Source organism: Ostrinia furnacalis, unplaced genomic scaffold (assembly GCF_004193835.3).
Source record: "Ostrinia furnacalis isolate ACB-3 unplaced genomic scaffold, ASM419383v2 OfSCF1638, whole genome shotgun sequence".
NCBI lineage: Eukaryota > Metazoa > Arthropoda > Insecta > Lepidoptera > Crambidae > Ostrinia > Ostrinia furnacalis.
The window spans coordinates 1,174,953-1,192,286 of record NW_021131877.1 but is presented as its reverse complement, the minus strand read 5'-3'; the positions used below and the strand labels follow the sequence as shown (position 1 = coordinate 1,192,286).

The 17,334-nt window shown below is 36.8% G+C and overlaps 1 protein-coding gene across 1 annotated transcript in view; it reads left to right on the top strand.

Moving 5' to 3' along the window:
• The window catches only part of LOC114353222 (uncharacterized), a 106,406-nt gene extending 92,461 nt beyond the window's left edge, over positions 1 to 13,945 (top strand). Inside the window, exons 12-18 of the mRNA XM_028305133.1 lie at positions 592 to 854; positions 3,478 to 3,714; positions 4,196 to 4,582; positions 8,569 to 8,853; positions 9,261 to 9,419; positions 10,836 to 10,973; positions 11,498 to 13,945. Of these exons, the coding sequence (XP_028160934.1) occupies positions 592 to 854; positions 3,478 to 3,714; positions 4,196 to 4,582; positions 8,569 to 8,853; positions 9,261 to 9,419; positions 10,836 to 10,973; positions 11,498 to 11,842 (1,814 nt within the window). The 3' untranslated portion in view covers positions 11,843 to 13,945. The remainder of the gene's footprint in view (positions 1 to 591; positions 855 to 3,477; positions 3,715 to 4,195; positions 4,583 to 8,568; positions 8,854 to 9,260; positions 9,420 to 10,835; positions 10,974 to 11,497) is intronic.
• The last annotated feature ends 3,389 nt before the right edge of the window (positions 13,946 to 17,334 follow it).

Genomic DNA, 17,334 nt, shown 5'->3' with positions numbered 1-17,334 from the left:
TAATAGGGGCGATTTTCCAACAAAAAATGTGTGACTTGATGAGCATTACGTGTGATACAACAGCGGATCGTAATCTAATCGTGCGGCATTGGGACCCGGTTCTAGCGCTCGCCTTGGCACCGATGTGTTCACTTTCTTCGACACGACAGATAAATTAATGCCTTGTGGTACAAGTTTAGAGAGGGATATACAAGTTCGAACTTAACTAAATCATTATTTATTATGGGAAAACACAGAATTATAGAAATATTTTTATTTGATCACATTTTGAGTAATTTAAGACTGCGATGATACTCTAGAATACCTAGTGATCTTGATTTGAGCGGTTGTATTTGCCAATGTGTGAAGTTCCAATAACTTGTACCTACCTATTACAAAATAAGAAGGTTACAAAATAAACTTCATACATGTGTTAAAAATATGACACTGTATTGAACATTTTAACACAATTTTTCTCTATCAATCGATCGATTTCAATTCGAGATCGTCACCCCTTTACCAAAATACAAGTGACATAGAAATCTAAAGCGAGCCTGCAATGTATATGATATTTAGTCACAAAAATTAATATCCTTCTCTCTTTGTCCTCAGGCCTCTTCAAAGGCTCAACGACGACGCTCGACGGGATAGGCCTCCGGCCGATGCCAGCCGAACGGCCGAAGACGCTGCGCAAGCTGAAGTCAGTGTACGACGCATCGCCCACCGAACCACCAGCCCATACCCTCAGCAGCAATGGGCAGGCTGACAGAAGCGTCAATGGACTGGAGGAGGAAGTCAGGAGGCGCAGCAATACCACCAGCTCTACCCAGAGTGGGGACAAGTCGCTGTCCATACTCAGTCCGTTCGATGAGCAGGTAAGATATTCGGCACTATTCTCTTCTCTTGATCCTACCCTTGCAACTGAAGAAGACTGATAGAAAGTAACCTGAAGTCAGTGTACGACGCGTCGCCCACCGAACCACCAGCACATACCCTCTGCAGCAATGGGCAGGCTGATAGAAGCGTCAATGGACTGGAGGAGGAAGTCAGGAGGTTCAGCAATACTACCAGATCCACGCAGAGTGGGGACAAGTCGCTGTCCATACTCAGTCCGTTCGATGAGCAGGTAAGATATTCGGCACTATTCTCTTCTCTTGATCCTACTTTTGCGAATGAAGAAGGCTGATAGAAAGCAAGCTGAAGTCAGTGTACGACGCGTCGCCCACCGAACCACCCGCCCATACCCTCAGCAGCAATGGGCAGGCTGATAGAAGCGTCAATGGACTGGAGGAGGAAGTCAGGAGGCGAAGCAATACCACCAGTTCTACCCAAAGCGGGGACAAGTCGCTGTCCATACTTAGCCCATTCGATGAGCAGGTAAGATATTCGGAACTACCCGGATTTTACCAGGGAAAAAAGAAAGAGTTCTTAGTTATAGATCGACCTATTCAAAATGTCACATAGACCTATCGGTATTCGGTATTCTAAACCTGTCTCATTTTAGTCTACACTTGCCCGATGAAGAGCAGTTAGCCAAAGTCATTTGCCCAAACCCTCGAATTTTGAGCATTAGAGACTATCACCCCAATCAGTGGAATTTCTGAAGGGAAAATTTAAGCATACCTATTTTAAGGTCTGATAGTGCTAAATGAATAATAAAATTACTCAAGTACACTTTTTGCTAAATGTAAGTGATGCATTTTAACAGAATTGCAAATAATCAAAGTAAACAGAGTGCTTATCGGTCAAAACTAATTTTCATGATAAGTTAGAAGGAATGTCATATAAGGAAAGAATAGCTATGAATGGTAGTAAGCGTCCGTGACTCATTAAATTAAATAAGAATGATTACATGATTGAGGTATCTTCAAGGTAAATTATGTTTTATTTTTAGCGTCATAACGTCAACATTGATTATTCTTCATATTTTTGTTTTAGTCACTGAAAAACTATTACATAAGTATTATTCCTTTACGAGTAAAAGGGATTTTCTCATTTTAAAGTTCAGCTTGATTTCCAATATCTGTTACTAAAATTGAAGTCTATAGAAGCTGATAACATCAAAGTGAGAGCCTGAAAATGTTTCCTTTTAACCCTTAAATACCACCTCGAAATACCAACATAACCTATTAGAAATATCTTGCAATCGCTAAACATTTCGTGAGAAATACTTGCTCTTTATCTGTGAACTTAATAATAACTAGCTTTGTTAGTTGAGCCAATTATTAAAATGCGATTAAAGGCTTAATTGTTAGCGTTAAAAAGACTACTAATAAACGTAATTACAGTGTTTACACCCAACCTGTCATAAGCCTATTAATACGACAGCAAGTAGTTATTAACCTTGGACTCGGGTGTGGCTCTACGTCACCGACAAACGACGTGACGTAGCGAGAGCGACGCTACACGACGCGAATCATATTTTATGATGTGTCGCGTTTTGTCGCAAACTAGAATTATAATAAACTAAAAACTGGGACTGCCTTTGGGTTGATCGTGTCGCTAAGACAACACGTTACTAAAACGCAGAACAACGATACAAAGGACGGAAGTAACGCATTTTGTAAAAATACACGATATTGGCTAAATCGTTGGGCATCTCTTGTCACCATAATATTGAATTGATGTCATAATAAAATTTACTTTTCCACTCATCATACAAAAATGTCGCCCTTGTCAGCCGTAAAACTGCAGAACACATTTTTATCGCCATAATAAATTAAAAGTTATCACCATATCGCTTGCAAAAACCACAATGCGGGTGCCCCTATGGCATAGGGCCTTGTCATAGCTGAAGCTATTGAGATAAGAACAAAACCATCTGCATACGAACGTTATAAATGCCGTCTGCATTTTCTGCAGGTGTCGGTGCACAGATGCCGATGAAGATAGCCATGCACCTTTTAATCGTGCGCATTAAGAGAATGACAGCGAATTTAATTTATTAAGATAGGTGGACTGTTCGAGGAAGTGCATTCTTTAGGACGTCGCATTATGATGTTACTTTTTTTATTTTTAATTAACCTTCGAATATCAATTTCTGTTAAAATAAAAAGTATCTAAACGATACAAGAATATTTAGTTAAATTAATAAAAGCAAGGACAAAGAACTATTATTATCAATTGCGAAATGATGTAACTGTCCAACACAAGATGTTGAAAAAGTCTTTCAGCAGTTCGTTCAAAATCTACCCCGGCTACGATAAGCATTAATATCTTAGGTTTGCTTGTACATATTACACCATTATTTTTGTAATGATCGTTTCATACACGAAGACGCGCCCCACCATTCTTCCGCGAATGTTTGAGTGTTATCGGTACACGCTAAATTATCAATGAGTGCACACGCACACTACAATAATAACGCTCGGATCCGATCAAACTCCCACACCCCGCGCTTTCCTCGACCAAAAATTGGTGGGGCGCGTCTTCGTGGATGAAACTATCTATATGCGTTGTCTCTGTAAAAGCCCTACAATTCCGCACTTTTGTCCACAGGAGGAATGGGCAAAGATCTCCGAGATAATGGCCTCCTTCGGCAGCAAGCTCGTCCGCGAGTCTGTGTTCGTCTCCGAGCTCGAGCAGGAGTTCACGTCACGGCTGGGCCTGAGTTGCTCCGAATCCAGCCTGAGTCCTTCCGTGGCCTCGACCCTGGGCCTGTGGCTGGCTGGCCTGGGCCTACACGATTACGAGCCGCTCTTCAGGGAGAGCGGCTACGATGACGTAGAATTTATTGTAGGTACCATTTATAATAACAATAGTTTTAATAAGAACATTATCCAAGAGACAGAAGGGATCACTAATATGATTAATTATTTCAATGAAGAGTTTTCCATTTTTAGTTATTTAGTGTTAGTTTTATGTCGATATTTAATTCTGATACTCGTATCCATCCCTGAGATATGTAACATTTAAAATATTCAATGTCAATGTCATTTGTGTAATCTAAGGCTGGGTTGCACCATCTTACTTTAACTTTGGCAAACGTCAAAAATCTGTCAAACTCCATACAAAATAGACCGGTTATCCTTATAGTTACGGTCAAAGTTAGGTGGTGCAACTCAGCCTAATTGTTGCTACTTGAAACATTAGCCCTCCTTCTGGCGCATTCGGGTAAAAATAATATTTACTTCTCAGAGAGCTCTTAATAAAAAACATCTGATCGTTATGTTACTTTTACTCGACTTTCCCAACTCCAGTAAATATTTTGTTTCAGAATGGAATCCTAGACGAAAATGACCTACGAGAAATGGGTATAGACGAAGCGGATAGACAGAAAATACTAGAGTCATCGAAACAGTTACCTCTTAAAATAACAGAAATAAGCAATAACCATAACAATAATAATATAAGTAAGAACCAAAACGAATCTGTAGAAGAATGGCTAAGGAATATTAATTTAGAAATATATAGTGATACGTTTAGAAAGCATTTGTATGTAGACATGGATAGAGTGAAAAGAATTTGGGAGGTAGAATTGACGGCTGTGCTAGAAATACATAAGCCTGGACACAGGAAGCGAATATTGGCGTCGGTGTCTGGCGAACACAATGGGCCTGCGACTAACAATATGGAAGAAATTAACGCTGATCTCAACACTTTGGTAAGTTTCTTTTATTTTTCTTATTTGAATGATTTCTTGCAACTTTGACGTAGCACAATCATTCTAATGTACATGTTAAAATTTGTAACTGTCAATTTTGCAAGTATACTCAAGGTTGGAACGTGCTACTATTATTAATGTTCGTATTAGCATAATTATTTCTTCATACCACATGTCATCGGTTTTTTGTCCACCTAATAATTGATATACATCATGTCGCAGTCACCATGACTCATGGGTATACTGGTGGTATCACCCAACGTGCATATTTAATAGTTTCTCATAATCCCATTGGAAGTTTTAATATTCATATCGCCCGCAGGCTATAAAAAGATTGAAAGGTGTGTAGAATATGGTGTGACTTGATTGTAATATTGAAATCACCTGTGAGTGGACCTTTTGTTTGAACTCGTAATGAGTATAATGTGTGGTAAAAACTATATATTGCATTAACGCTTGGACGAATCATTAACGCAATGTCTAAATGAAAATAACACAGCTGATTCTGTTTACCTAAATGGATACCCGCCTACTTCATAATATAATCAACCTATTGCTAATAATGTACACATAGCCGGCTTATAAGTAGTCGTAACGTAACAAATGACATCACTATCCACTTTGAGAACGAAAAACACGTCTGTTCATATTATATTTTAAAATGTAATTTCAAACAAATTATAGGCAAACCAACCTATTTCTATGCATTTTGTACTTAATATCACCTTTGCAAGAGCAATTGATAAATTAAGTAGGTTCACAAATACGTTATTATTAACATAAATGCAAAGTAGGTAACTAAGCGGTATTTTATTGGTGCAATAAAATGAACGATGCACTCACACAGAAGGCCGGTAAAAAGGACATCCTCAGTGTTAACTCGTCAGCTAGAATTAATGTGGGGTCGTGCAGGGAGTTACCATGGCACCGGTGACCTAAAATGTACAAGGATGTAATTCATTTTATCCTTTTTGTTATGAATGTCGGAAAAGAATTATATCACTTTTATTTTCGAAGTAAAGTCAGATTTATCAAACTTCATACTATTTGAACCTAACACAATTTCAAGTTATACATTTTAACAACGGCATCCGACCAAATAATCAATTTTCCTGTCATAACATCTACTACATTAAACATTCAGTCCGTAACCATTGTCTGCTTTACAAAAACAAGTTCTAAAGGCTTAACGAAACTAGGTAGCCTCCATTACCAGAGCGAGACTTGATTTATCAATGGTCGTACCGCATAAAACCGCACCGTGTCAGGTGCATTATGCACCTTTTGATGACATTCCGGCCGGTGCATTATTTACGGAGGATGTCCCTTCACCATATCGGGTGTCGGGTGACAGTATATTCCGGTTTTGTCGACGTTAGTGGCAAATGCACATTTGATGAGGTGATGATAGCAATAATAATTAAATTAGTAGCTGAGTATTTTTTTAAACAGGGAGTAAAACAGGTTAGCAAAAACGGCAACAATGAAATTAGATTTATTATCTCGCATTAAGTAGATACTTATCGTATAACAACGGAAACGAAAGCTTTTTATTATGCATTTCTTTTATTTATCTAACAATTTTCTAAATTTGGGGGAAGCCTATGTTCAGATAATACTTTACGTTGGTATAGATCATGACGATGATGCTTTTAATAAACATGGCATTGACATGCTGAAGTTCAGCAGTGAATGTCCTGTGGCTGAAATGATGATGATGATGAATTTGCAAAATGTGTGTTACCCCCATTTTCAAATCTTGATTTGCAATTAATTAAAATCTTTCCTATTATCATCACTAATGTCATGTTTATTAAGCATCATCGACATGATCTACATACCACCTTTATATTATCTAAATCTATAATTAATTAATCTAGGATTGTAATCTTGTTCAATGTTGATTACATTTTAAGTGTTAACACTAAAAACGTACCACTTGCCAATATCAGCCCCCTACCTGTAGGGGGTAGCCAAGCAACCCCCTCGTGTGTAATTATCGACAAGATGAGCAATTTAACAGGGATTAGCCATTTTAATCCCGCAGGTGACTTGGGGTTCGCGATGATAATGTTATTTAACGTGTTTCGTATGGGGTATCAGTTACCTACAGTTAAGGGGATCGGAGTTTTATTGCAAGTTCAAAAAGGTGTTTTAAAATCAGACTTAGTTTATTGCGTTGCTTTATCAAACCAGACGATATCATATTATGATCCGATTCTTATTCAACTTATTCTCTTTTCATACATTATTCATACCTTCCCTTATACCTATTCTAAACCTGTCCTCTAGGACCTAGGTTGTCTGGAAGGGATAGCCTTATAGCTATAAGACCGTCTTTTCTGTGTGTTTCTTTCTTATCTTTTCTTGCTTTAGTGGTACAACAATAAAGCGTATTCTATATCTATCTATTGTGTGCTATTCCTTAATTTGATTCTGTTACTATTAATTAAGCTATCTAAATTCTTCCATACACTAAAACATCATTCTATCCACTAGTGCTCACATAAAACCCTAACTTTTATTCACTATTTCCTCTCACTCAATTTTTTTCTCATTCAAGCCAGTCTAGACGCGCACCGGTTTTAATTTCACACGTCGGTGGTTCCGTATAGGTAATTAGTGTTCAATTCGACGTCTATTCAGCTCCATTCAGGGCGAGTGAGGTACTCCGTAACCGCGTAGGTCCGTACCACTAAAATGTTGCCCTAACTATTTGTCTGTGTCCTTTTTGTATCTATTTGTATGATGTGTTTTATTTATTTAAAAAGATCACCAACAAGTTTACACTAATCTAGATTTGTACAACAATAACATTTGGTTTCATGCTAAGTGTAACAGTATAACAGCGTCCATCAATGTTGAGAGACATGCGGTTAAATGGAGTATAAATAAATATTGTTACAAGTATAATAAATAACTTAAATAATACAACTACGCGTAGAATACTGAATACCTACAGTTACTGTTATTCCAATAATGTATTTTCAGTGTGTAGGTATTTTTTTAATTCACCAAAATAAGTACAACTAGCACATAATAAAAATATCAGATATGCAGTTAACTTATTACTTAAGGCTCTAAAACTTCTTTTAATATGGCATAATGTTTTTTGTTTATATCGCATTCTCAACCTTTTTTAGCACCTGCAGTTCTAGTTTAGAAAACAAATTGTATCTTTACTTTATTGTAAAGTTCTGGAATACGAGTATTATCCTTTTTTCTATGTCGAAAACTCCTAGTAGCCCAAAGCTAGCTAGCGGCCCATTCGAGCTCATCCCCACGGAAGGCACTATTCATCGGCCGCTGAATACACTCGGGCCTGTTGTCGCCAAACCTCCTCAAATTAGTTGGTTGACACTGTCAATTATACCGCATTCATGCCTCTGTCTCTCTGATTTAGTACCTTAATTAAAAATTCACGCCATTTTTTTTTCGCTTTTGTTTTGCACCTCTGAAGTGTGAGTCGAGGGCCATTTCAGCCCCCTATTGTGTTACCCTTTTGTATAATTAGGTTTCGTTTTGAGTTTACAGTTTGTAGTTTCGCTAGTGTCAATTGGTTCGGTACGATGATTCCACATGCATGTGCGATTCGTAACACGCTCGTGCGATGGAAATATTGAAAAATAACGATGCCATTTGCGGAGGTATTAGAGCATATGACGCGTTAGGGTATCGTATCTAATTGGTTAGATCATAGGTGATGTAAAGTTCAGTTTTGCAATGCTTTTAGGTGATCTTTGCCTATTAGAATTTGGTACTGCTATCATCAGTCTACTCCAGTAATGGACATAATCCTTTTCACTGGCCACTAAGTGTGATCATCGATTTTTTCTTTACATTGCTACTAGCCACCTTAAGTCGATGCATCATCTAGGTACTGCAGACATCTTGTACTTATCAAAACGCGGTCTCCACTTCCAACCTCAGTAACTAGGTACACCGAAAACGGAAATATTTCACTAACCATATAACTATTGTTTTAGAAGAACAACATACAGCAGCTAAAAGAAGAAATCAAAGAAAAGCTACCAGCTTCAGAGAACTTGAAACCTGTGCCTCCTCCCGTTGTTCCTACCCTGGCGCCACCTGGTGGGGAAACCTTGAAGCGCAGTAAGAAGAACAGGCCGGCTCCTCAACCCCCTAGGCCATCGGACCTGGAGATCAGGGCTCCATCAGAACTGCTGGTTGGAGTCCCAGGAGCCTTGAGGACGCAGTGGAAACACCAACCGTTCGTGCTAGTCACTGGTGCTGTTACCTATGTAGCTAATGTAAGTATTATTAAATTGGCAGGTATTTATTAGATACCAAAATAATGATGCCAAAACGTAGAAAAACAAGTGTTTGCACAGGTGCATTCAACACGTTGAATTCAAACTCGTTAATAATAATTACATCTTGCGTAATATTTATTTTTAATTTAGACACTAATTTATACTATCAAAGGCATAACATTCTGTTATGTATTTCCATTAGCAATTCATGCAATATTTCACACCAATGGTAGACGATTTAGAAAAGGTCAACTAAAGTTTTATTTATCAGTGTCAATATCAAAGGTTATTTAATGTTAAAGGTTATTATTAATTAAATAAGCTTGATTTAAATAGTTTTTTTACTGCAAAACAAGGCAGGCATATTCCAGCTGTTGTGTAACCAATTGCATTTGTTTGTTCAGTACCTAGGTTCAACGGTAGTCAAAGAACTCCGCGGGACCGAATCCACGAAGAAGTCCATTCAGAAGCTGAAGAAGTCTACCAAAGAACCGAGGGATTCCCCCGACATCATACTTTCCATCAGCTACAGAGGTGTCAAGTTCCTGAATACCATTACCAGGGTAAGTTATTTAAGATTTCTCATCAAGATTTAATTGTCAGTGTCATGCAAGTTTATAATTTTGCTGAACTATCTACCATCTATTTTATTAACACGAAGTGTACAACTTTCTCTACTTCAAGTTTTAGATCCTGAGCTTAAATATTTATGGGATATCGATTGAAAATAATGTGTTCGTTTCTAACGTATCTCGAATAAGAACACATAACCTTACATCATTATCAACATCTTAAAACTCAAGAGAAGTACTTGTATTATCTAGACACACTTCAGCTCTCAGGGTTGCGATGGCTTGGATTAATTATTATCTATTTACTTTCTTGTAAACCGGACTTGCAAGTATCTTAATCGTTTGTTTTGAAGCAGAAAGCAATTCTGGGGACCATAGAAAATACATATTTTATTTTATTTGGAACGTGTAAATCTTGCTTAATTGTGTTACCATTTGTTGTTTAGACTTAGAAAAATACGTTAGACAGAATTCTGTTTTGGAAAGATTTAAGTTTTACACTCTGAAATTAATATTTTATATAAATTAATATTGTTAGCAAAATTCTCTCCAGAAAAGATGTTTATTCTTTGATGGGCAACCGAGCGAAAACCGGCAAGCATCCCTGGGCCCAAACAAAAAGGGATCCACTAAACAAAACCCCTGACTTTGCCCGCTTGACTTTTAATTATGGACCATCCTTCACACTTGATCGGACCACTGGTCTTGCCTTTGTTTCTTAAAAAAAGGATTGCTTTTTCTCAATTTTTTTCTTTAACCAATTTTTGTTAGAACTCTTCACGGTTAGTTAAGTGGGATAATTAGTGTTTTTTCGCTGTTTACGCTTGTAATGTTCGGACGAAATTCGAAATTGAATCTGTTTTTTGAACGATAAAAAGTAGGGTGAGAAATAAAAAGTTTCTGTTGGTTCTTTTGATTATAATATTTGCCTGCTGGGCGTTTTGATTACGTTTCTATGAAAATTCATAAAACGTGAATTTATATTTAGTATACTGCCTGTAGGCATTCGAAATCTAATCGCAATACTTAAAAATCTTTTACGGATGCCTGACTTTGTGTTATGAATATAGGAGTATAATGTCCGAAATCGTGATCTATGCGTTTATTCTATATTTATTAGGTATCTAGTACGCATAGATTTGAGCTAAGTTGGTACGCATAGATTAGGAACATAATTATGGAATAATTTACGTACTTTCTGCCTCATCAACGCGTCTAAAGGTCATGCTCCAGCAGTGTAGACTAAAATGAACTGACTATACAAGTCTATTCCCATCTCTCGTTCCTACCGCTGCAAATCCTGTGCAGCCAGGACTGTAGAACAGTAACTGATGATGATGAGGATTATATAGTAACTGATGATGATGTAAATAACGTATTTTCTAAACCATTTTCTGCACCATCTAGGAGCTGGTCTGCGAGCACGAGATCCGCAACATCCACTGCGCGTGCCAGGACGCGGACGACCTCACCCACTTCGCCTACATTACCAAGGACCACGCCACTAGGAGCCACTACTGCCACGTCTTCAGAGTCGCTACTATGGTGAGCTTCTTCTATTGATTTATTGTTACCTTCTTTGACTTTACCGTCTTCAGAGTCGCTACTATGGTGAGCTTCTTCTGTTTATTTAGCGTTACCTTATTTGACTTTATCGTCTTCTATTCGCTACTATGGTGAGCGTCTGCTCTTGATTTAGTATTACCTTCTCTGACTTTCTATAGCTTTTGTTTTGAATATTACTTCTGATTATTGTATTTTGTGTGAAAATTAAAATGATACTTAATTGACTAATTCATTTTCTTGAAGCTTCGTAACTTTTTAATTCCGTGATTACGAATATAAACTAAAAATGTTAAAAAATCCTGTATGTTGGAAAAAAAAGCATAACTCGAAAGTTATCAAAAGTCGCGGTGTTTGGGGTAGCCCTAGTGATGCTCTATCTCTGGGCTTCGGCTTGAAACAATTTTTTGAGACACCCTGTATAATTCTGCAAAAAATTAAGTAGCTAACTAAATATGAATAAAACACCTAAAATATAACTAAATCTGTCTATTTGTCTATTACAGGATCAAGCGACCGAAGTAATTCTAACATTAGGTGAAGCCTTCGAAGTGGCCTACCAAATGGCTCTACGGGAACAGTCGAACCGGGTCCGAGTGACCCAGTCAATGGCCAAGACCCCGACCCACGACCCCATGACGACCAGCAACAAGGAGAAACCCAACGTCAATCACGGGAGATCACATTCCATTACCGAAATCAAACTCAACGGACATCAATTGAAAATCGCTCCAATCCCAGCATCGTTGTCGAACGAAGACTTCCAAGCTGCCACCAGAAATTCCGATGGGTCCAGAAGCCCTAGGACACCTCTGCTAAAAGCCCCAATAGCATCCACGGAGGAATTGTGAAAGCAACCCTCTAATGCTACTGTAACTTTATTAAAATCGAACGAAAATACTAAATACGATATATGGCGAAGGAAATCTTTAAACTTTTGATTCCAATCGCCAAAAAAATTAATGGAAGACATCACTAATTGGATTTCTTGAGTCTTCCTAAAACGCGAACTTCCAAAAACACGATTTTGAAATTCAATGAAATTCCTCGAATTGTTGTTAATAATATACATTAAGTATTAAAATATTATTATTAGGCTTGGGTGTTTTAATATTGTATAAAGGACCAGTTACTCAAAATAGATTCTTCTGGTCTCGCATTGTGGTATTTGTATAAGGATATAACTATTTTACTTCGATTTCGACACTGCTTTTACGAACCATACCTAATTTATTTATCTGTTGTACGATATTAGATAATACGATTTTGCTATGGAATAGTAAAATTTTAGGGGCTGTTATATTTATAGTAGTTTTTAATGATTGTATATTTTTGTTTCCTCTAGCAATATGTGCTGTTAAATGAGATATATCATCAACATTAATGAGTATTACAACGTTTGTTGGTCCAAATAATATGACATTTTAATATGAAGAATATTAATCGTATGAACTCGAGACATGTGTAATCGATAAAATTTTAAGATACTTCAAAAATAATTACATTGATATTATTTTACGCTTTTGGACATATTGATATTCGTTTAGGCCTAAAATATTAATCTCTATCCTAGATATTATGATAATAATGTTTGTGTATCGCGTTACCATTTTTCGGTGTCGTAATGTATGTACATAGATAGATGTATTTGAGTGTATGGACGGGGAAATATGGGATATTGTATGGAACTTCTTGAGAGAATAGCGAGATCGCCTAACTTATAGTACATAAAACATATCAACCAATGTTATATGTTATTGGAATTCAAAAATATTATGAACGACGGTGACTAGAGTTTATCGGAGAACCTTGGCGTAATAAAATTTGTATTTAAAAGTGAGCTTCCGATGTTACTTTTGCATATTATTGTAGTTTTTAATAGTGTTAATTGTCGTTATACGTACAATAATCGTGTCTCAAAATGACAAAAAATAAACTGTTTAAAAGTTTTTTTCAATTATAGCAACTGTTTGCTCAATACCACGCCGTTTTCGGAGTCAGTTTTTGATATTGTTCATAAAGTTTTTTGAATCATATTTGGGTTTACGTTGATGTGTGTCGTTGCTAAAGTCTGACTATTTTAATTTGAGATTTGGTGTAATCTTATGTGATATGAGAAGTAAAAGTATTCAAATGATTTTTGTTTCTTTCATTTCTGTACGACCTTGGTATTTTGTATCTATATGTTTATTTGTATATGAAGCACAGATTATAAGAGTTATCGTTGTTTGTGATTATAATAAAATATTTATGTTTATGGACGAGCTATTCAATAGTTGAATATAAATATATGTGTATGAATAATGTAGTATATTAGATATAGTATAAAATAAACAGAACTGTGCCAAATTTCAGTGATACAGGAGATCATCGCCAATACTAGCCGTTGGATGTATGCGAAGTAAAAATGCTCATTACTAACACCAATTTACTATGTTCAGGCCTCATTTTTATATTAATTATATTAAATTTACGTATGGTTACTGGCACGTCGGCCTATTACAAATTGACACATTCCTCAATTGATTTTCGACCTTATCTCAAAGCCATAAAGTTCAAAGTCGATTGAGGAAATTGTCTCTTTTTGGTAGGTTGACATGCTGATCACTATAATAGAGTTAGTGAAATTTTGGCGACCGTCCTAAAGACTGAGGGCGACATTTTATATTGCAATATTTACACATAGTTTTGTTTAGATTTATTAAGAGAGCGTAGAACTAAAATAAGTTTCTGTAGAATTCAACGAGGAGCATTTTTACTATTCTTTTTATAACGTTGTTCACCACAGTCGTATATAGGGTGTCAAATACTTTAGCAAACACCCTATTTACGATACAATGAGCTAATTAATATAAGTATAACTTTTTAAAAATTAATAATTATACATCAGCTTATACAGCTACTGGTTACGTTTATATTGAAACACTACATTTTCACATGGGGTAACTCAAATTTGCGTATAAAAGAAAAGAGTGTATGTATACCAAAGATTAAGTAGATAAGTGAAAATATTCAGAATAGGTTTTTGCGAAAGTAAATAATATATTACTGTTATAATAGATTATGCTGATAATATAATAATGGCAATACGTAGTATGGAAATATCACTGCCGTGAAAACGAAGTTATTTTACAATGTTGTAATGGTTATTCTTTTTATATGTATTTTATACTTATTTCCTTGTCTCACTGCTTCTTTTCCTAATTCAATTCTTTATCCTTCAATCTTAAATTATTAATAATACTTATGCTATTATCAAATAATGCTTCTGTATGTTATTATTACTTATATAATGAAATTATTGGTTGTGTCCCACTGTTTATTTATGTATAACTATACTTACTATATTATATTGTAGTTGGTCCTTCGAATATTATTGTAAATACCTATCTATAACGAAATATTATATTCAAAATTCAATAAATTGTGAAATATTGTGTGAGGCTTTCTTATTTAATTTATCTATCTCCCATTTTTGACATAGTACCGGCTTACTTATTGCTTTTTCATATATCAGAGAATATTTAGAGCAATTAGGAACGTAGTTTTTACACCTTTATAGCCCTTAGGTAAGAAAAGTAAGTATCTTATGCTTGTTTTAACCATCAATCCCTAATTTTTAAGTGACCCCTATGGTAACAAATGACATGAATTTTGTTTACATAGGGGTCACTTAAAAATGAGGGATTTATGGTGAAAACGGGCATCAATCTAGGTACTACCAGAAAACTAAAAACTATTCTATTATCAGATTTAATATTCAAGGCAGCTTTTTCTAATTAATTAGCTAATCTCCGAAATAGCTGAACCGATATTGACAGCATTGCGGGCGGCAGATAGTTGATTGTATAACTGTGAAAACTCGGATATAAATAGTACCTATTCTTCTTTTAAATAAAAAATAATTAGTCGTGCGTGCATAAATAAAATAATTTTCTAAAATATGAAATGAAATTCAAGACGAAAACAACGGAGGCAAAGCCGTGAGCAGAAGCTAGTTACGAGTATGCCCTACTGAATAGGTAACACCAGTTTTAACGTGACATAAAAACTATTATTTAATACCAATAGTATTAAATTACATGTTTTCATTTCATTTTTACATTTTATCGAGGTATGGTAACTAATTCTAGAAAAAATCTTAGCGTTAGCTTCTCAAACTAATAAATTACATCTTAAAAAATCGACTGTCTAAGGCGGGAATCGAACCCACGACCGCTTGCCGGGCGAATGCCTCGCTCTTCATTTCCCCGCCTCAGGCAGTTCGATTTTTTCAAGTAACTTAGAGTAGGCGCACACCGTTGATTTTTAGTTGTATGAAGAATCGGCCAAATCAAATCGGCGTAGTGTGCGCACTCCTATACATGCCCATACTGATCAACTGCCCGACTAAACTATCGGCCGACGAAAAATCAACGGTGTGCGCCTACTCTTATTCATGATTTAATTTTAGAAAGCCCCTTTTTCTATTAAATGCAGTAAATCACAAAATTACCACCCAGTATACTCGTATATTAGGCATTTAAATTTAATTAATAAATTATATTGGTTAGTATATTCAAGAGGATAATTTTACTTCAATAATAAAACCTAAAAGAACAGCTTTTACACCGTGTAATTTTATCGTGAACAATAACTTATTTACAAGCCAACAGTGTTTATCCAGCGATAAATTTGCAGCTTCTAACACCAGCCACAGTCCAAATAGAACAGCCATGTCACTCCATGAAACAGTGAAAAAGAAACCTCCAAACATTGCCTGTATCACAGACCTAACATATTGTTACAGACAACTCTATCATTGATACACAATACGTCGTCGTCAAATAACACACAAAAGTATCATTTAGGCGGTTATCACACTGCGCCACGCTCCGCCGCGGAGCGCGTGATTTCATATAAAAAATCACGCGCGCGGACGCGTTGTCAGTGTGAAGTGCCGCGCGTGTTTTCCATACAAACTGAGGTACTTGCATACAATTATTAAATATGTCGGTAGTAGTATACAGTGTGATAACCGCCATACTATTACCCCGTGATTCAGACTTAGGCAAGTGTTATGAATCCGCAAGCATGTTACGGGATTATGGTTGAGCACCAACTTACTTTAACTTTGACTAACGTCAAAAATCTGTCAAACTCCATACAAAATACACCGGTTATAGTTACGATCAAATTTAGATGGTGCAACTCAGCCTTAATCTTTACGGTTAGGTATGATTACCTACACTATGACATTGATGTAGGTAGGTACGTATACCTCCATTAACATTCATGGCATTAACAATTATCTCACGTTCACGGCAAATTATTCCCATAATTTAACTACCATCTGAGTTTTGATGAACTGGCTGTTCTAACCACCCTTTGCCCCGTTTAAAAAAACGCCTAATTACATAAGCACCATTAGACACGCCGAAAAAAGGTTGAGTTTAAGCGCCATTAGTTAATCGCGTCGCTCGATTAGTCGAGAGAGATGGGAGCGAGCTGAGCTGACCTGCCTTAGCCCGGATAAATAGCGGACAGATTACAAGGCAGGAGGTGAAATAAAGCACTCATTAACAATTTTCCAAGACATTTTACTGGTAAATACTACAGAAAGCCGAAAGCAAGTGTCCCGAGTCCATCTAGTGTGGGCCTAATCCTCCATTTGCCGTGCTCATTTTCTCATGACCTGACGATGATGATGATGGAGCGATGGGAGCGAGCTACAAGGCAGGAGGTGAAATAAAGCACTCATTAACATTAAACCAAGACATTTTACTGGCACTACGGAAAGCAATACGGGCACATAGCTCGTAGAGACGATGGCCGTTGGGGCAGAAAAGTTCTCGAGTGGCGACCACGGGCTGGCGTGCGTGGGCAGGCCTCCTACTAGGTGGACCGACGATCTGGGAAAGATCGCGGGAAGAGCCTGTATGCGGGCAGCACAGGACCGATAATTAAGGAGACCTCTGTCCAGCAGTGGAAGTCATTTGGCTGAAACGAACTACCTACGGAAAGCCAAAAAGAGGTGTCAGCCCTCCCAAGCCCATCTAACGTGGGCCTAATACTCCATTTGCCTTGCTCATGCAGTGTAGACCAAATGACCTGACGATGATGATGCCAAAGGAAAGCCGAACATTGGGGACAGATTGTGAGATCCATCTCTCATCAAGGATGACACTTCCAGAAATGAAGAACATGACTACTATGAATATTTTTTAAGTCATTTGCAGCTTGAGCAGATTGAGTAGCTAAAGCAGCTATAATATGGCGCGACCCCTGAACTCCTATTACTAGAGTTGTGACCTCATTTATATCAGACCAAACAATAGAAGAAGATACTATAATAGAAGTCTAG